This window comes from Caretta caretta, chromosome 9 (genome assembly GCF_965140235.1).
Source record: "Caretta caretta isolate rCarCar2 chromosome 9, rCarCar1.hap1, whole genome shotgun sequence".
Classification (NCBI taxonomy): Eukaryota; Metazoa; Chordata; order Testudines; family Cheloniidae; genus Caretta; species Caretta caretta.
The window spans coordinates 77,142,055-77,163,079 of NC_134214.1; the positions used below are offsets into that span (position 1 = coordinate 77,142,055).

At 45.0% G+C, this 21,025-nt stretch overlaps 2 protein-coding genes across 5 annotated transcripts in view; one reads left to right on the forward strand and one right to left on the reverse strand.

Annotated features, from left to right (window-relative positions):
• Nucleotides 1–289: 289 nt before the first annotated feature.
• On the forward strand, nt 290–6,380 carry TAF9B (TATA-box binding protein associated factor 9b). Its single transcript, XM_048863612.2, has 7 exons — nt 290–371; nt 620–701; nt 1,946–2,082; nt 2,165–2,299; nt 3,392–3,473; nt 4,286–4,399; nt 6,021–6,380. Exons 1-7 carry the CDS (start codon nt 321–323, stop codon nt 6,185–6,187), a joined length of 768 nt encoding a protein of 255 aa, XP_048719569.1. The 5' UTR covers nt 290–320; the 3' UTR covers nt 6,188–6,380.
• Nucleotides 6,381–12,136: 5,756 nt separating this feature from the next.
• The window catches only part of KIF4A (kinesin family member 4A), a 40,788-nt gene continuing 31,899 nt past the window's right edge, over nt 12,137–21,025 (reverse strand). For all 4 annotated transcript variants that reach the window (XM_075132457.1, XM_075132456.1, XM_048863589.2 and 1 more), the window contains 8 exons: nt 18,881–19,051; nt 18,114–18,221; nt 17,097–17,174; nt 16,892–16,993; nt 16,041–16,202; nt 14,360–14,479; nt 13,428–13,550; nt 12,137–12,942 (listed from right to left, as the gene is read on the reverse strand). In XM_075132457.1, coding sequence (XP_074988558.1) covers nt 12,757–12,942; nt 13,428–13,550; nt 14,360–14,479; nt 16,041–16,202; nt 16,892–16,993; nt 17,097–17,174; nt 18,114–18,221; nt 18,881–19,051 — 1,050 coding nt within the window. In that variant the 3' untranslated portion in view covers nt 12,137–12,756. The remainder of the gene's footprint in view (nt 12,943–13,427; nt 13,551–14,359; nt 14,480–16,040; nt 16,203–16,891; nt 16,994–17,096; nt 17,175–18,113; nt 18,222–18,880; nt 19,052–21,025) is intronic.

The following is a 21,025-nucleotide window of genomic DNA, read 5'->3' on the forward strand; positions in this document are numbered from 1 at the left end:
CCCCGCCTGAGCCCTGCGCGCCACCAGGGCTGGACCCTCGCGTTCCAAGCCGCAGCAAAAGTTCCCGCGCTCGCGCAGCACCCCGGGGGCTGGGTCCGCGCGCCGCCCTGAGCAGCAGGAGAGGAGCACAGAGCGCAGACCCTGCCCCGCCTCTCCCGCACAGCCACGCCGAAAATGAGCTACTACTCCCACCCTGACACTCCACTGCGCATGCCCAACAGCACCGTGCGGGGGCTCTTGCGCATGCTCACTAGCAATCGGAGGGGGGCGGGACTTCACACGGCAGCCCCGGAAATAAGCAGGTCAGCTGACCGGAAGCAATGGAGCAAAGCAAGATGGCGTCTCCCAAGAGCGCGCCTAAGGATGCTCAGGTAGCGGGGGGCTCCCAGTGGGGGCGTCGCGGGCCGGGCTGGGTGGAGGGGCTCGGCGGGGCGGCTCCGGGGCGTCCTCGGTGCAGCGACTGCGTCCTGTGCTCGGCTGCTGCTGAGGCGAAGGAGCGCTGAGAAGCTGGGGGCGCTAGCCCCAGAGCACTGTGTGCCCAGCCCCTTGCGCCCTTGGCAGGGGGGTGTTAGCGCCTGATCTAATGGACTCACGCTGTATTTCTCTTCCCCGAACGCAGGTTATGGCCCAGATCCTGAAGGACATGGGGATCACGGAGTATGAACCACGGGTTATCAATCAGATGTTGGAATTCGCCTACAGTAAGTTGTCAAAGTGCTACCTACAGAACATGCTGCGCTGCCTTTCCAGGTGTGGCCTCCCCGAGGCGGTACCGGGCACCCCTCTCACACGGGCTATTGCAGAAGTGGCAGGGCTTCGGAGAGAGTCAGTGAGGATGATCAAAGACCTGGGAAAACTGGAGACCAATAAGAGGGACTGTTTGAGAAGTAATTAGAGTAATGAATGGTATGGAGAAGGCAGATCTGGAGTGCCTGCCTGTCTTAGCATAGGAGAACAAGTGGATGTTCAATTAAATTAAAAAGGGAAAATTCAAAACCAATAAAAGAAAATATGTTTGCACATGACTTGTAATTAAATTGTGGAATTAATTGCCACAGGAGATCATTGTGGTCAAGAACTTATCAAGATTCAGAAGGTGATTGCATATTTATAGGTATCGAAAGAATATCCAGAGTTATCAGTAATAACAATAAAACTGTAGGAAACAATAGTAAACCTTGTGTTTCAGGGCTTAAACCAATTTCTGATTAGCAGAGATCAGGATGATCTTATGTTATTGTCAGAAGCATCTAGTTCTGGATACTTGTAGACAACGTACTGGGCTAGGTGGACTGCTGGTCTGATCCAGTATGGCGGTTTCCATGTTCCTAACTCTCCAATATATGGCACAGAAAAAGAAAAGAAAAATTTGGATATTTAGAAGGTTTGTGGTGCGGTGTGTTGCTGCTGTAGAGTTTCACCTGTGGAATTTTTGGCTCCAATCTTAGCATGAGAACAAAAGTAAAAATGAGTCCATCGCCATTTAAAAAAAAAATTATATGGAAAACCCACCACATTATTTGGCACAATTTGCAAATGTTGCTGATGAGATGCCCTGGACTGTGGCACAGGTGGGAGTGATATTGCATGCTAGGTTTCATGTACATAAACAAATGCTTGATAGAAAAACTTGCACAAGTCATTGCTATTAGCTTTTCAATGAGCACAATTGTTTTAAAAAAATTTTTTTGAAGAAAAAGAGGAACTGTTGGAAATAAAACTAGATGGGTACTAAGGGATTAATTTTTGTCACAATAAATGTATTGTTGATTGTGACGAGACAGATTCATCTTTTGTTTTGTGGAATGTGTATCAGGAAATAATGTTCTTTCATAGCTTCTAGAAAACCTGTAGAGTACATGAACTTTTACCAAATTTTTGTGAAGAGAAGTTGCTATTTTTTTAGACATGTGCATCGGGAGATATTCTGTTTTGTTCTTCGAAGGGTATGTGACTACTATATTGGAAGATGCAAAAATTTACTCAAGTCATGCTAAGAAGTCCAGTGTTGATGCAGATGATGTGAGACTAGCAATCCAGTGTCGAACAGACCAGTCATTTACCTCTCCTCCCCCAAGAGATGTAAGTAAAGCTTATTTAGAGAATCATTATATAACAAAAGAACGTGGGTATTGATAACTATTTCCCTTTTTCTCCCCCCTAGTTTTTGCTAGATATTGCAAGACAAAAGAATCAAACCCCACTGCCATTGATAAAGCCATATTCTGGACCCAGACTACCACCTGATAGATACTGTTTAACAGCTCCAAATTACAGACTTAAGTCCTTGCAAAAAAAGGTAAGAGTTTTATGAGCCAAATGGGATTTTTGTGTGATGATGATGACATTTTATTAAACAGGATGCTCAAATTATTCAGTTTTTCTCAAGGTACAAACATAGGTGCAAATACCAGTAGAGATCTCTGGGTGCTAAAGTATATGGAAATTATTTCTGGCAATTGCCAGAAATAATCTGCTGTTTGCAGATATTCTTTCCACCAATTTACCTTTTAATATTGTGTGTAAAAGAGGCTGTGTTGTTTAATGGTTAGCACAAAGGATTTCAGGTTAGGTGTATCCTGGTGGACCATTCAGTCAGCTCAGCTGGACTATTGGGTAAAAGGTGCAAAGTCATTGAAAATCAGACACAGAATCTAAACAAAGCTTTCCTGGATAAATAAATGCTAAAGTGAAGACTTGTCCTTTGGTTAGATTGCTTTAGCCTATGCAAAATGACATACTATACTGAAAAAGCAAATCAAAGTAAATTGTATTGCTTCTTATTAATGTAATAGTAGTATTTGTTAGTCACGTATACTGTGAATAGTGCAATAATTTTCAGTATTACTCAAAACTAGCAATGCACTTTCATTATAAATGATTGGTTAGTATCTGTAACTACAATATTAAAATTGGTTAGTGCTATCACAATATTAAAACACTGCTATAACTGTAGCAACGCTTCCCTTGTAAACACTATCCAGGTAACAAATTTCATCCTGAGCCAAAACAAAGTTTAGAAGGCCTTAGTCTGTAAGTGGTGTGTTTAAAATTAAATCTTTAATGTAATTTCTTTTACATTTGTATAACTCAAACAGCTTAAGTTTTTAAAAGATTCTGCACTTTGTGCATAAGCATGGTGGATTAGTGGTTCCACAAGGCATCTCTACTGAAATGTAGTTCACAGTGTGAGGAGTTTGAGAACTTCTGTCCCAGTGGGTAAATTCTGTGACATAAGTGTTGCATTGCAGTAGGCTGCGCATGATCACATGTTCATATTTTGTTACTCTTCCATGTTGCAGAGGATACACGTGTTATCACAGAAATAATCAATGGTTCTTAACACTGAAATGGTGGTTCTAATCTGAATGCATATATTCTCTATCTACAGGTCTCTTCCTCTGCGGGAAGAATAACAGTGCCCCGACTAAGTGTTGGTGCTGTAAGTAGTAGACCTAGCACGCCTACGTTAGGTAAGAGGGAACTCAGTTATGGTTTGCCATATTGACCTTGCTTAGAAAAAACTTTAAACTTATGGAACAGTTCTAAATTTTGAAGAATAGTCTTACCTGTTAAAAACCATCTTGGAGTATGTTTTTAAGGAACAGTAGATAACATCCAACTCACCATTTCAGTGAACTTTGATATCTTAACAACCTAATGAGTTTTTAGGAAAGTGCAATGGAAGTTAAATGAAAATAAGTTTCTCTCTAAGTTACCAAAGCTAGACCATTTTTATTTAGTATGTAGGAATGATAATACCATTCTTGTATTTCTGACCTGTTCTATAAAATGGAAACTGTGGCACTTTTTCAGGAGAGAAAAAGTGAACTAGTTGAATGACTTTTAAAAAAGTACAAACTACATTCTGAGGAGGGCTTTACACCCTGAAGTATAGATTGAAACAGGTTTTTTACTGACTCAGCTATTTTGAACCAGAATTTAAGTTGGGCACATGCAATGATATACATGTAACCATGCATGTGCTTCTGGCCAGCTGGGAGTTTCACTACTTGTGTTCATACACAAATGTATGAATGCTGCTGCACACAGCTTACTCTGCATATCTGGCCATTTGTTAGGATCTAGATCAAACCTAGCTATGAAGTATCAATGTATATTGATATTATTTAATAGTAATTTATCTCTTTTCTATAGGAAAGTAATTTATCTCTTTTCTATAGGAAAGTAGCAAGTTCAGTTTTTTTGAAGACATTTTATGTAATGTAAAGAGTTGTGTATTTGCCTGCACTGAGTCCTCTAATGAAATCATTGTGTATTTCAGGAACTCCTTCAGCACAAACAGTAGCTGTTTCAACAAAAGTTGGCACTCCGGTATCACTGACAGGTCAAAGGTTCACTGTACAAATCCCATCCTCTCAGACAACAGTCAAATCAGGTATGGCATAAGTTACAAAACACCAATCTCTTGAGACCTACACCACTTCTTTAAAAGACCACATATATTGGTTATTTTGTTTTTTTCTTCTATTGAGGTGCAAGAGATCTGCATGGTGGATCTAGAGGTTCTAACCCTATTGATGACCCATGTGGTTAATGTGATACCACATGATGGAATTTGTTTCTTCCATTTTCTCTTTTAAAAACCTAGGAAGCTAGACACACACACACACACTTAAGATTTAAAAGTCAAGTGCTCAAAAGGCATGAAATGCCAGAATTAAGCTTGTCTTTTCAACTTTATTTTGGTCCTCAATTCTTAGTCTTAACATAACCAGTACAAATGTACCAAAGCCATTGTTAGTCTTACTTAGCTATTGAAATAATTCACTTTCTGCTACTAAACAATTACAGATTCTCTTAATCAGTAAAATTGTCATAGATCCTACTTAGACAGACAGCACAAAACTTCCTTTAAGGACTAAGCCTGTTTAAAAACAAACGAACAAAAACAAGCAACCAGAGTTGTAGTTATGTTCCTGAAAAATGCTACTTTAAGCAAATCCAATTTCCCTATTAAACAAACAGTTTAATATTCTACACAGCAGGGATGATTGTGAAGCTTGGTTGAGGTGGTGAAGTCAGAGGGTGGGATATTCCTCAGGGAATGCCTTACTGCTAAATGATGAACTAGCATTTGGCAGAGCTCTCAACGGTTAACACATTGTTGTTAATGTAGCCTCACAGTCTACAAGGCAGCACGAATGGAGGGAGGGGAGACAGCATGGCAGAGAGAGGCAGACACACACTGTATGTGTGTGTGTGTGTGTGATGCGTATTGCCCCTTTAAGTACACTGACCCCACTCTAAGTACATTGCCTTTTTAAGTAGATCAGCAAGTTGAGACAGCAGCTGCTGCCAAGAAGCTCCCTCTGTCCTGAGCCCTGTCATATCCCCCACTGCTCTGTGGAAATGGGGTAAATTAGCGGGGGTAGGGGAATACCCTGACTTTCTTCTCTTCTCCCCCTTCTCCTTGCACAGCAAGCAGGAGGCTCCTGGGAGCAGCTCCTAGGCAGAGGTCGGGAGCAGCTCCTAGGCAGTGGGGGGAGGGAGAGCTGAACTGCCTGTCAACTGGTAGCCTGCTGGGCTGCTGCTGTACAGGGAACTTAGGGGCTGCTGGTCCATCCTGGTTCCAAACTCCCACCAGCTAGCTCCAACGGGCTGCTCTTTCTGCAAGCAGTGGACAAAGCAGGCGGCTGTCAAACAACGTTATAAGGGAGCATTGCACAGCTTTAAAGGAGCATGTTCTCTAATTGATCAGCAACGTAACAATGAAACAATGTTAACCGGGACAACTTTAAGTGAGGACTAGCAAAACCTGACAGAAACAATATAGCAAATTTCAATTTAAGCTTTGCAACAAATCCACAATTATGTGATGGAAACTCCATTGAACATTATTGAAAATAAACAGGAATATTAGCATGCAGCACACCTTTCGCCTTTAGGATATTACATGTCCTATAATAGGAAACTATATTTTCATTAGCTTGAAATACTAACTATATTTTTGTGGCAATGGCAGCTAATAAACACTTTTCTTTTCCTTTTAAATACAGCAACGCCTACTACCCCTACAGTTCAGAATGTTCTGATTAATCCTTCATTAATTGGATCAAAAAACATTCTGATTACTACAAATATGGTATCATCACAGAATGCAGCCAGTGAGGCAAATCCATTGAAAAGGAAGCATGAAGATGATGACGATTATGATAATTTGTAAAGGGATACAGTCCAGTCTCCATACTTTTTCAGAGGTGTGATTCATATTGAGTCTGATGCCAAGTTGGAACTTGCCAAAATGTTGTTCACAAATTGTGACAGAAAATGTGTAAATATTCAGAGTTAATGGAATCAGGAGAAGAATGATAGTGCCAGGATAATGATGCTGCAATAAAAGCTGTTTTTTAACCATGCCTGTGATTCAAAATTGCTTTTGGTGCTCACTCACCATGATGTTCATTATTATTCAGGATTTCTGTCTTGTACCATAGTTATGTACATCTTTCCCTCTCCTCTTGAGTGTGTTGCTTGTAATTCAAATAGAAATGCTTGAAGTTTTGAAGAGTGCAGTTTCTGCCAGATGCTTTTCTTACTATACTGTCTAAGAGAATTTTTAAAAAGGAGTCAGAGGTAGGTGTAGACTTTGAAAGGACAATTTTTTTTTTTTTTAACTAGGTTTGAAGTTGGTGTCAATTTTTAAATAACCAGAAAAAGTCTTGGTTTAGTTCTTGAGAACGTTCTTTTTCTGCTCCTGAGCTGCTACGCAGATTTCAGAGTAACAGCCGTGTTAGTCTGTATTCGCAAAAAGAAAAGGAGTACTTGTGGCACCTTTGAGACTAGAAAAGAGGGGAACGATCACGTCCCTCGATCTGCTCGCTATGCCCCTACTTATACATCCCAAAATGCCATTGGCCTTCTTGGCAACAAGGGCACACTGCTGACTCATATCCAGCTTCTTGTCCACTGTCACCCCTAGGTCCTTTTCCGCAGAACTGCTGCCTAGCCATTCGGTCCCTAGTCTGTAGCAGTGCATTGGATTCTTCCATCCTAAGTGCAGGACCCTGCACTTATCCTTATTGAACCTCATCAGATTTCTTTTGGCCCAATCCTCCAATTTGTCTAGGTCCTTCTGTATCCTATCCCTCCCCTCCAGCGTACCTACCACTCCTCCCAGTTTAGTATCATCTGCAAATTTGCTGAGAGTGCAATCCACACCATCCTCAAGATCATTTATGAAGATATTGAACAAAACCGGCCCCAGGACCGACCCTTGGGGCACTCCACTTGATACCGGCTGCCAACTAGACATGGAGCCATTGATCACTACCCGTTGAGCCCAACAATCTAGCCAGCTTTCTGCCCACCTTATAGTGCATTCATCCAGCCCATACTTCCTTAACTTGCTGACAAGAATACTGCGGGAGACCGTGTCAAAGCTTTGCTAAAGTCAAGATACAATACATCCACTGCTTTCCCTACATCCACAGAACCAGTAATCTCATCATAAAAGGCAATTAGATTAGTCAGGCATGACCTTCCCTTGGTGAATCCATGCTGGCTGTTCCTGATCACTTTCCTCTCATGCAAGTGCATCAGGATTGATTCTTTGAGGACCTGCTCCATGATTTTTCCAGGGACTGAGGTGAGGCTGACTGGCCTGTAGTTCCCAGGATCCTCCTTCTTCCCTTTTTTAAAGATTGGCACTACATTAGCCTTTTTCCAGTCATCCGGGACTTCCCCGGTTCGCCACGAGTTTTCAAAGATAATGGCCAATGGCTCTGCAATCACAGCCGCCAATTCCTTCAGCACTCTCGGATGCAACTCGTCCAGCTCCATGGACTTGTGCACGTCCAGCTTTTCTAAATAGTCCCTAACCACCTCTATCTCCACAGAGGGCTGGCCATCTCTTCCCCATTTTGTGATGCCCAGCGCAGCAGTCTGGGAGCTGACCTTGTTAGTGAAGACAGAGGCAAAAAAAGCATTGAGTACATTAGCTTTTTCCACATCCTCTGTCACTAGGTTGCCTCCCTCATTCAGTAAGGGGCCCACACTTTCCTTGGCTTTCTTGTTGCCAACATACCTGAAGAAACCCTTCTTGTTACTCTTAACATCTCTTGCTAGCTGCAGCTCCAGGTGCGATTTGGCCCTCCTGATTTCATTCCTACATGCCCGAGCAATATTTTTATACTCTTCCCTGGTCATATGACCAACCTTCCACTTCTTGTAAGCTTCTTTTTTATGTTTAAGATCCGCTAGGATTTCACCATTAAGCCAAGCTGGTCGCCTGCCATATTTACTATTCTTTCGACTCATTGGGATGGTTTGTCCCTGTAACCTCAAAAGGGATTCCGTGAAATACAGCCAGCTCTCCTGGACTCCTTTCCCCTTCAAGTTAGTCCCCCAGGGGATCCTGGCCATCCGTTCCCTGAGGGAGTCGAAGTCTGCTTTCCTGAAGTCCAGGGTCCGTATCCTGCTGCTTACCTTTCTTCCCTGCGTCAGGATCCTGAACTCAACCAACTCATGGTCACTGCCTCCCAGATTCCCATCCACTTTTGCTTCCCCCACTAATTCTACCCGGTTTGTGAGCAGCAGGTCAAGAAAAGCGCCCCCCCTAGTTGGCTCCTCTAGCACTTGCGCCAGGAAATTGTCCCCTACGCTTTCCAAAAACTTCCTGGATTGTCTATGCACCGCTGTATTGCTCTCCCAGCAGATATCAGGAAAATTAAAGTTACCCATGAGAATCAGGGCATGCGATCTAGTAGCTTCCGTGAGCTGCCAGAAGAAAGCCTCATCTACCTCATCCCCCTGGTCCGGTGGTCTATAGCAGACTCCCACCACTACATCACTCTTGTTGCTCACACTTCTAAACTTAATCCAGAGACACTGAGGTTTTTCTACAGTTTCGTACCGGAGCTCTGAGCAGTCATACTGCTCCCTTACATACAGTGCTACTCCCCCACCTTTTCTGCCCTGCCTGTCCTTCCTGAACAGTTTATAACCATCCATGACAGTACTCCAGTCATGTGAGTTATCCCACCAAGTCTCTGTTATTCCAATCACGTCATAGTTCCTTGACATCACCAGGACCTCCAGTTCTCCCTGCTTGTTTCCAAGGCTTTGTGCATTTGTATATAAGCACTTGAGATAACCTGTTGATCGCCCCTCATTCCCAGTATGAGGCAGGAGCCCTCCCCTCACAGACATTCCTGCCTGTGCTTCCTCCCGGTATCCCGCTTTCCCACTTACCTCAGGGCTTTGGTCTCCTTCCCCCGGTGAACCTAGTTTAAAGCCCTCCTCACTAGGTTAGTCAGCCTGCTGGCAAAGATGCTCTTCCCTCTCTTCGTAAGATGGAGCCCGTCTCTGCCCAGCACGCCTCCTTCATGGAACACCATCCCATGGTCAAAGAATCCAAAAAGCCTTCTCTCCGACACTACTTGCGTAGCCATTCGTTGACTTCCACGATTCGACGGTCCCTACCCAGGCCTTTTCCTTCCACAGGGAGGATGGACGAGAACACCACTTGCGCCTCCAACTCCTTTATCCTTCTTCCCAGAGCCATGTAGTCCGCAGTGATCCGCTCAAGGTCATTCTTGGCAGTATCATTGGTGCCCACGTGGAGAAGCAGGAAGGGGTAGCGATCCGAGGGCTTGATGAGTCTCGGCAGTCTCTCCGTCACATCGCGAATCTTAGCCCCTGGCAAGCAGCAGACTTCTCGGTTTTCCCGGTCAGGGCGGCAGATAGATGACTCAGTCCCCCGGAGGAGAGAGTCCCCGACCACCACCACCCGCCTTCTCCTCTTCAGGTGAAGTGTTTTCATGCTATCCCAAATCTGGAATACCATAATTTACCTTATGGCATATTGTTTTTTAATATATCCTCTCATTCAACTGCAGCTGCCTATTAAGCATGTCTGTAGTGGTCTCTAGGTTGTGTTGATACATTGAATTTAGAACATCAGGGGCAGGAGATTAAAGGGGGTGGGGGAGTACATAATGTCAGGGTAGGCTCCCTCCCTCCCTGGCTGCACTGCCCCCCTCCCTCTGACCCCTCCCTGGCTCTGGAAAGTGGCCGGAACCAGGCAGCAGGGCAGTGGCACAGGGGTCTGTGTGTTGCCCTTGGAGCTTTGGGGGAGGTACCTGGAAGAGTGGCCAGGGCAACACACAGACCCTCCAGTGTGCCGCTGCTCCCCCCACCCCTGGGTTCTGGCCCCTTCACAGAGTGGTGTGGGGGCAGGCAGGCAGCCTGCCTTGCCCTCTGTGTGTGCTGGGCTGGACCCAACCCCCTGCCCTGAGCCCCCTGTGGGGGCAGGGAAGGGGTGGAGTGGGTGGTCAGTGGTGCAGCCCTCAGGCTAATGTACTAGTCCTCATGTGGCCCTTGTGGTCATTTGAGTTTGAGACCCCTGTATTAGACTAACTGCTGTTGATGGAGAGAAGCTTTTGAGCTGTGCAGAGCTCTTCTCTTTCACCAGCTAAGGTAGTAGAGTAGATTTGTTTAAAGACAGTGAATGTGCAACTCACACTGTTTGAGTACCACTGGAAGTGGTGAGAATTAATATAGCAATACTGTGGTAGGATATATGAAAACTTGCAAAAGAAGAATGTGCTACATTGGACTGAGCACTTTAGCCATTTTGAAAACAGGGCCTAGTCGCCTTTAGCAAATCATATGGGCTTTTACAAAATAGATTTCTGGTAGCTTCATAATTAAAGTGATTGTGGCTTGAAAGAAAATGGTACTCTGCAAGCAATAACTTGTGAGAGCTGAAATAGTTGACAGTGACAGTCCAATAAACTATATAAAGAAACTTATCCTGCATCTTCAGTTGGTGTAGTTCTTGGCTGATACTCAACAGGAGGGCTGTTTGTCCTAGTACACTGAGCAAGGCACACCATATGAAGTGGAGAGTCTCAGCATAGGAGCAATTAGATGCATACGATAGCTATTAACAAGTGCTTATGCAAGAAGCCACTGTGACCACTTTCAATAGTAGTAGCCAGTAGCATAGCTGCAGCATGCAGCAGTGGGAAATGCTGGAAGATCATTCCAATTGCTTTATTTAATGTTATGTCAGATCCTGTATTCCACAAGTCAGTGCTGTAAGCTAATTGCCCCTAGAAAGTAGTTTCTGGATTGCAGTTTTAACTGTACAGCCAGCTGAAAATTCATATCAACCAAGGAGTTGTTCCAAAGTGAAAGAAGGGTAGGGATGAAATTCAGGGTCTTCCTTAAAGTGGGGAAAACCTTGACATTTCAAAATGTACAAAGATGGGACTTGCAATTTGTGCAGATACCTGGGGAAAGAATTCAGTTACTAACTCCGACCCCTCCCCAGCTAGCAGCCCATCTACAGTAGTTGAGGTTTTTTTTGCTACTGGTTATCACATGGCATATAGGTAGTCCTAATATACCATCCCCTCCATTTAAACACAGACCCCAAAAACAACTTTAACTGGTTTCAAGCCTGAGCTTAATATGATTTTTTTTTTGCCCCCACTCCTCCCCTTCGAAAGCTGTTCCAGAACTTCGCTCCTCTGAACAAACGTGAGAAGTGAAACTACCACAGCAGAACTGCTAACTACTTGCAGAAGATGGGTTTTGGCTCACAAAGTTAACAGCCATCCACTCATTTACAACCACATGCCTTTAAAGATACATTCTCCCCAAGGATAACTGTTTATTTGAGTCACTACAGTCATCCTCTAGCAAAGGAGCCATCTGTACATTAGATTAGCTAGAGCATGCTGCACTGCTTCAGCCTCAGGCGGCCCTGTAGTTTAGTTCCTGGCATGGACAACAGAAGAACCCAGTGTGCTGTAGTAAACAGGAACAAGTACAAATGGCAGTATTTTTTCCTTGTAGGTCAAGAGGAGGAGAGAGTTAGACAACGCCATTTGTGTTTCCTGTTCTTTCAAAGTATAGCATAGCTATTGAACACAATTCAGCCTAGCAGCAAGCCCTGTGCTTGGTTGGAGCAGTTGCTGGAAGTTTTACTAACTACATGCATTGCAGTACAATTGGGCATGTAGTCAGAGAAGAACTTTGATAGTTGCAGTTATCCCACTGACATGATCAAACCTCATTGTCTAGTCAGATCAACCTGGGTTAGGAAGTTACTGAGGTTCTGTGGAGTAGGTGCTGTTAGAATCGCTCAGAACATAATACACTAAGCTTATGCATTTTTGTACTTCTTTATTAAAGCTACAAAAATTTAAAAAAAGTTAAAATTACTAATATTCACAAACACAAGGGCTAGTGAGAGTCATTTCATTAGTGAGGCACCAGTGGCCTAGAGGAAGCACACTCACTGACAAGTTTGCTGTGCTAGCTAGTTTTAAGACGACAAACAGTGCCCCACTGAGATAAAAGCACCATGAAGGCTCACATGGTAATTTGGGCAGGAATTCCTTTTTCTGCATTTGAAGAAAGGGCCCAGTGACCAGTGCATTCAAAATGATCTTTTAAGAGCAATGCAGGTAAAACTGTTCACAGTTCAGGATGCAGCTGGAATGCATGGACTAGATGAGTCTACTCTGCTCACTAAAATATTCCAAAGAGAAAGTAACACTTCCCTCCATTGTTCTGGTACAGCGAACATCTGCTCAGGCAGATCTAGACAAACAACCCAGGGAGAGCTGCCATCCCATATCACGGCCAGCAGCTGAGACTTGTTCCTTCTGAAGTTTTATTTTGTAGCCATAGATCCTGTTAATCATTTAAGAGTTAGTGTCTGAGGTGGGAAAGGAAGTGCAACATGGTAACATTAAAAGTCACAGGTCGTCTCCCTTGCCCTCAGTTGTCCTCCTCTTTGATGGGGGTACAGCCGGAGAAGAAGCTGGTGTTACTACTCAACATTCGCTTTTTCTTCTTTACTAGTGGTAGTTGGTTCTCCTGGAACTGTACATCTCCATTGATTAAGAGTGCAGCTGTGTTGGCCTTCTTGACAAACACATCTTGCTCAGTGATCTCTTTCAGGACCTGGTAAGAAAATGAGGCTATTAGCTTGAGTTGCCACAGCACTCAAAGAAACCAGCTAACCCTCCCTGAGACTTGAAGACCTCCACAATTGCAAGCTGCCTTTCCCCAGTCACGAACGGTAATTCACAAAAGCTACTCTATTTTCTGTACATGTCAAAACTCTGAAGAGATTTATAAAATGGGGCAGAAAAGTGGGGTGGGAGGGAGCAGAATCCAGTGTACTTAGTTGGCATAAGGACATGGAATCAATTAGGGTGAGGTTGAACCAGGTAAAGGGCCAACATGTCAATGGCTTATTTGATAGCAAAATGGTCTAATTCCCCCAGGCTACTCAGAAGGTCAGGGAGAAGCAAGAGGCAGAGACAGTGAAATTGCCTCTCAATTTTCTCCTGATTTAGTGCCCACTCCTAGCCATGAACAAGATACAGCAGCCAGTGGCTGGAAATCATCAATTCCACCCAGGCTCCCCCATTTCTGATTTGTACCTTCTTGGTTGGAGTGATACATATTGGTTCAAAGAAGGTCTCCCCAGCAGTCACTTCCGTGGGATCTTCCAGTTTGAAGGATCCTTCAGAATCTCTTGTTTGATCCTCACTCATAGGACCATCCTGGGGACAAACATGCACATGAGCCTAGGCCAATGCTGCCCCATCAATAAATCTTATTCAGGAAATAGACTTATTTATGGATCCTAGTATTTTACTTCCCCTTGCTGTGAACAGCAACTCTAGAGAAAGTGGCGTGGGCACTAGAAGGCACATGTTATAAGGCAACTGGTTCTTCAAGGTAATAAGGGATCAAAAATCACCTAATTTTGCTTTCTAGGTTACCAGGATGGGAGGTCTGGAGCAGAGGCCTCCCAGTACCAGACTGCTAGTCAAACTCAAATGCAAAAGGCAGATAGGGCTACTATTCGGAATCATAAATGATTCAGGATGATTTGTGAGGTAGCTAAAACCAGCTAAGTTCCTCTTCAGAGGTTTTTAAAAAGCCATGAATAAATGGAGTGGAGTAAGTTTTTTGTAGTTTGGACCAGAGGCACAAGTTCATGTCAATTACCAGGCAGAAGGGACTGCCATTACCTATCCTCTGAGAGGCATCTGCCAGGTTGCAGCAAGTTAACCCAGAAGACTGGAGATCAGTAGAAAGACTCCCACATTCATATTCTTTAATCCTGCAGGCTGGCAAAGCAGATGGAGCTATTACCATGGTTAACATGGCAAGATGCACCAGGTGGATTATACTCAAATGACATTTACAATTGTTTCCAACATAGGTTGCCAAGTTGTATGTGTAGGCACCACTAGCTTGTGGATGCCCGTGTTTGTCTTTCTGAATTAGATTATATGGAAGTTATTAGGTAGATGTTGGGTGCATCCAGCACCAAGGTCCAAGTGCCAAATGCAGTATTACTCACCAGCAGGCCAGAATCACGGTTTCTACATTTTGTTGCATCACAGTTACAGCCTGCAGTACAGCCTAGCTTCTGCTTCCTGCAGCCACACTGCCTGTTTCCACATCGGCCCCGGCAGGAACACTTAAGAGAAGAGAGCTCAATGTAATAACAGTTCCACTGCTGCTGGGCTGTGTCTAGATAGCCACAGCAGAGGGTCTTTACCAGTGCTAGTACTGGACACCAAATTGCATAAACTACCATGACCCTCATCACCTCACTGCCACTCTATCCCCAGAAAAGAGATGCAAGTGATCATGTGATCCACTGAGCCATCTCCTGGAGTAGATGTTCATTCTGAATATTGGTGTTTCAGCACCACCACGATAACTTTCATCACCTTGCCAGGTCAAATTCAAGCTTGAGACCTCTCCATGTTCCCATTACACATGCCAGCAACAGCCAGTCTCACTCACAGGTCTAAGTGCATGAAATTAGAGTTTCTCTCAGAAAAGCTAATGCACATCCCAGTTCAGAAGTAAAAGGGTTACACTGGTTTTGTGGCACAGTTTTAAATTCTAAGCCTGAAGTACAATCAGCCACTCTCACCCCTGCAATGGAGGTTCTGAAACTGCCTAGTTTTTAAATAAGGTTTGAGCACAGCAGTTCAGAATTACAAACTCCCTTTGATGCCAAGCAGCAGTTTCAATGTGGATGGCCCTCAACCCTTCAGGTCAGTTGAGCCTGCATGTAGCTTGCAGATGTGTCAGTATACATTTTACACAAGTGTATCTGTAAAAAATAAAATAAAATAAAAAAAATAAAAATTTGAGGGAGAAGGCAGTCATAGGGGATCAGAGCGCTGGCTTTGGGGAAATTCAAGCTTAGAATGGCCCATTGGTTCTTACTGATTTAAGCGTTCAGCACATGCAAGCTCCATCCACACTGCCTCTCCCTCAAAAATCTTAGTGGAGAGCAAGAGCCTGAACAAGGTATCACTACGGGAACCAGGAAGGAAGGGAGAGTTCCCACAAAGTTTAACACTTCTCTCTACCTCCCAAATGCCATTCCTTAGTTGTATGCATGTGCTTCATTTGGTACCCATCACTGCTTGTGGAGAAAGCTGCATGGTACCAGTGTCATCAATATTTTTGCCTCTTTATCATCTCCCACTCTCTCTCACTCATCTTCTATTCTGTCCCCCTTTCCCTTCCTACATGTAGTGCTTAGTGTTCCATACTCATCTTCTCCCCACGGGGTCAGCAGCCCTGTACACATAGAAGCTGACTACTCAGCTTCTTTTGCATCACACGATAGCTGGGACCGTCTGCAGGAGGACTTTGCAATCCTAGCCAGTTTCTCTCTGGAACAGCCACATGCATGAGCATAGCAGTTCAGAGAGTTACAAACTCCTTTGATGTGCAGGAAGTACAGCTGCCCTGGAACACTTGCTACTTTTGCTGCTATCTGAAGTGTTCAGGTGGATGGCAGACAACAATCCATCCAAAGCACTACTGGCCACAACTAAATGCCCTCTTGTGCTGCTGGAGTAAATGGCTTTTGCTTCAGAATGCCAGCACAAACCCCACAGTTCAGCTGTGTTTCATTCTGTATGTGCTAGGCAGCATCATGACATATATAAGCGGCCCCCTCAGTCAGAGCTAGTAACCCAAGCTGGAGGCAGAGAAAGGTAACTGGATCATACCCCTGATAGGCTTTTCTTGGATCCTTTGGCTGCTTTTATTGGCACCCACTCTGCATCTTCCATCTCCCCTCCAGACTCCCCAGATTCAGAGAACAGCTCTTGCACATCCATTTCTGGTGTCTGTGCACGGGGTTTTGCAGTTGTCTGACGGCGAGTCTTTGGCTACAGATGGAAATTAGATGGTTTGAGACCTCCTAAGGAATGTGTCAGAATTTGGACTACTCCAGAGTCCCAGCAGCATATCACACCCAGCTTACTTGAACAGCCAAGAGAACTGCAGGACCAGAGAGGTGCCAAGTCATCAGGTTGGCAGGGATTCTTAACAGTTCAAAGCAGCAGCTGGTTTAGCCTGTTATCTTTAAAGTTTGCAGAACTTTGGTGCACTGCCCCATGCTACACAGCTATGACAAGTGATCCTAAACCATCACATTATTCCTAGTGGTTAGCATATTTGCAGGCCATACGTTATACTTGATTTCTAGTTTCTTGCTTCCTGGCTCAGCAAACACTGGCAGTGCTGCAGAGGAAGCAGCCTGCTTGCGAAGGTGGGGACAAGGCAAACTGTATCAACATACAAGGTGTGACAGCTTCCTTTAGACAGAAAAGGAGCAGCAGTGCCAACTGGTTCCAAAAGGATTCTAGTTCTTTACTAAAGAAGAGGGTGGGGGAAATCCTTGGGGCCTGCCTAGGGCAGATGATGCATCTATCCCAGTCTTCAGAACAAAGAAGCTTAATAAAGCAACTCGGGTGTAAGAGGGAAGTTTGAAAGGTTTGTTAGCCAGTATCTTTATCCATACAGAGCCCGATCAGTCACAGAGAAGTGTGGCAATTAGCAGTTGGCAGTTGTTTACCTTGGGTGGAATATAATCAAATGGAGAATCTGGGGACTGAGTCGGCATTTGCTGAATGTGTCGGAGCTTCTGTCCGCTGGCAATTTGGTGGAGTATTAATTTCTGTTAAAAAAGATGATGAATTTCACTGCATCATAAATAGCCAAAGCTAACAAACGCTGCCATCAATAAGGCGCCAGGTGGCTGTGCACACACTCTTCCCTACCTGTTTGAGGGACTCATTCTCCTGGAGAAGCTCTTGGTTCTTCTCACAAAGTTCCCTCATTTTCTCAAGCTCTTCATCCTGTTCTCAAGAAAGAATGAAATCTGTAGGGTTATTTAGGGTCTGAGAGATAGAAACTGCTTCCAAACTGCTGGCAACAGATCGTTCAAGTCAGGAGGAGGTCTTGCTCAATGCTTAGGAGTGCTCTGCTCCTCCACATCCGCAGAGGTGGCCTCCCCACCAATCTCCAACATGAGACTGGACCTTTAGTTTTGAGGTCAGGAGGAATACAAGCCTCACTTGTATTATTAATAACTTCCTCTGTCCTACCAAACAGGCCAACAGTTCCCTCTCCTCATGTTACAGTCTCCAAACTTTTAACACATTCCTTACCCATCAGGGACAATCTATGAGTTAGGCTAGGAAAGCTCTGCTTTAGTAGCTCGGACAAATCTCTCCTTCCCTAGCAATTTGCTATACTAAACTCTAGTAGCTTTGAGGGAGAGAATAGTGTATTCCACTGTTTACTACTGTAGGGCCCATCCTGGAGCTGGTGCTTTTAACATTTCCACTGTTGGATCCCCCCCAAAGGCCCTTCATCACTGAAGGCAGACTGATGCTGCACTCAGCATGGAGCTAACAGTATTCCTTTGGTTGGCCTGAGCATGCATAAAAGCAGCTGATGTGGGGCTTGTGGAAGCTGAACTGGTCTTTGAGGCAAGGCTGGTGTCACTTAGTTTGCTTCTTTCGAAGGAGCATTTACGAACACAGACGAGAGGCCCAATATTCCAGCCATCTACTAGCAACTACTCCAAGCAGTCTAGTCTACAGATGCAGAGCAGCATGAATAATTTCCATTGTTACTCAGCCACTCGGAAGCCCCGCTTCCAATGGCAAGGAGCTGGCATTGCGCCAGCAGGGGCAATGGGGGGATACCGACATATAAAAAGATCCTGCACCAGGGGACCCCTCCATAAAGAGGGAACCTACCACAGCCGAGTCCACCTTCATCTAATCTACCTGGAACTTGAGCCGCTCAAGTAGCTGTTGCTCACGCTCTGTTAGAGAGTCCTCCAGCTTCTTCTCTGCTGCTTCTTTCTGCTGCAGTTGGCTAAGCAGGTACAGAACCTATAGGCAAATTAACACAGCTTAGATGAAGAGGATGTAGACAGTGACAAAACATGCTTTTAAGGGATAAACCCTTAAGGCATGCCTGGCAGTCTTGACATTCTCAGTAGACCTGGAGGTTTTGGGGCAGCTGAAGAGATGGTGTGGTGAGCAATCTCTAGTAGGCAGACAAGTTGTAGAGACAAGCAAGCTAGTTCTTTGCCATCCACAGCATAAGAGTAGTCTGGGTCCACTTGAAAACACCACCGTGTCTTCAGATGCAGCAAGTTTGTGCCTTTGAATGGAGCTGAATAAAATGGTTCTGTTTTTACTTCAGCAAGACCATTTAGCACCATTAAAACTTTAGAAATGGAGGCCAGAAGACAGATGAGGGAGACTTCTTAAGGGATAATTACATCAGGTCTCCTGCAAGAGACCAATAAAGCCTCATGAAAATAGGGTTTGTTTGCTGGTTTTTGTTTTTTTTTTTAAATAAAAGACAGGTTGCAAATTGATTTTAATTTAACCCTTTTTCTCTTAAGGAAAGAGGTACTTGGATCTAGGTACTCTTTTGGGCAGACCTTTAGGAACCTTTTTGCAGAGAAGCTCCAAGACATTTGTTTAACTCCATGGAAGCCAAGCAGTGGTAATAATGGTGCTCCTTCACCTCTGGGTTTTACCTTTTCCTGATGTTGCTGCTCCTGCGTCACCAACTGACTTTGGAGCTCAGCCTCTATCTCTGCCACCTGGTTTCGCTCTTCAAGCAACATTTTCTGCATGTCTGCACAGTTAGCTTTGCTCTGTTCCAGGCTGCTGTGAAGTTTGCTTTCCTCCACTTTGGAGGAAACCAGCTGAAAGACATCAGTAAGGAGACTACTGGAGAAAATGGGTGCCACTCTCCACAGCCCATGAGTGGGACTGGACATCAGCAACAAGGGTGCTGGAGTCAAATTTAGAGCTAGACACACCTGAAAACCATCATCAGGTACCCCCCGCGCACACACTTCACTATGGAAACAGATAGAATCGGCAGCAGTGACAACAGTTACTAGAATGACTCCACCATTGTCTATTACCTTTGTTTCTGCATTTCAGCATGCCATTGTCTCCCCCACTCCTCAGATATCTCTTGATCCCACCTACCTCATTTGTCTCCAGTCTTCTTGGACTTAACATCTACTTCTCCTGCCTTGAGTTTCTAACTCTCTCCTTGATCCTCTACAAGTCTGGTTTCCTCCCCCTCCCTCCACTTCATCTATGCTTCCGTTATGAGTGGCCTTTCCTTGGCCAAATCTCTAGGTATCTTCTGTTATCCTTCAAAGTTACCCACCGCACAGAAAGACAATTACTCTCTATCCTGATATTTATAGACTGTGCTTTTCATTGCTGACTACTCCTTCAGGGATGCTTTTTATGCTGTTTTCCCTCCTCCCTTGCACTCAGAGTACCCCCAGAGATTTGTCCTCTGCCCTCACTGCCCCTGGGCAAACTCATCTGATCACAAAGATCTGATTAGTGTCTCCAGGCCAGTGCCTCTACATTTCCTTCTAATTTTTTTGTGGAATTTTTTTTTTTTTATTTTAAACCTTTCCTCCTGGGAGTCTCAATGCCAACTCAAAGCCATCTTCCCCATCTCCCAACTACAGACATTGCTAGTAAATTCCTGTTTCTCCACAACCCATGCTTCCAGTTTCTGGAAGTCCCAATCAGCCTTTGATTGTATCATACCTTTACTAATGCAACTTGCTCCTTTCTGGCTTTCTTTACACACATCATCCCTCACTCTTAACCTTCCAAAACTCCACAGCAGAAAGTCACATGCCTCACTCGTAGCTAGAACCATGTTCAGCTCTTCCCTGAACACCATCATAGGCTCCCCCATACCTCCTGTGTCAAATTCAAGTTCTTCCCTTTCAAGGATGGTGTCTCCCCTCCCAACCCATTTGTCATGGATGCATCCTGTGTGTCTTTTCCCCACACTTCCTCCATGCTACACCCCAGGTCAGGAATTGCATTCTGACCCCATCCAGCATACCTCTTCCCTCTCTTTAGGCTGCCCATATAACCCACTTCAAGGAGACCAGTGGTTGTTTTAACATTTTAAAACAACCATCTATGTAACCTTCAAAATGAATGCACAATTCACCCAATCATCATCATGATCTTTTTATGACCCTTGTCCAGGGGTGAAAGTCAGTCTAGAAAAACTTACCAGTATGGGCCCTCCGGCCCCTGGAAGGGGTGGGGCCTTGGGTGGAAGGGGCGGGGCTGCGGGAGGTCAGAGCCAGCCCTGGCCCACCCTGTACCAGCAAGTGCCTCCTTCCCCCTCCCCGGGGTAACAGCGGCAGCAGGGCTCCGGCCATCACTACCGCCCCAGGCCCTTTAAATTGTCCCCAGAGCCTGCTGGAGCCCTGGGGAAGCAGCGGCGGGGCTCCGGGGACGATTTAAAGGGCCCTGGGCTTTGGCCACCGCTACTGCCCCGGGCCCTTTAAATTGCTGCCCCAGCCCTGCCGCCACTACCCCAGGGCTCCGGCAGCAGGGCTCTGGCAATTTAAAGGGCTGGGGGCTCTAGCTGCTGCTGGGAGCCGCAGGCCCTTTAAATTGCGCCTGGGGAAGCTGATCCACCCCGGTACAGCGCACCGGCTCTTGCCAGTACGCCGTACTGGGGCATACCGGCTTACTTTCACCTCTGCCCTTGTCACAACCCCTTCCTGTCATGTATCACCACATTTGTCACTTCCTTCTATTCTTGTCCAACCCGAGATTATGAGCTCTTTGAGGCAGACATGTCTATGGTGAAAGCTAATAAATACAGTGTAGCAATC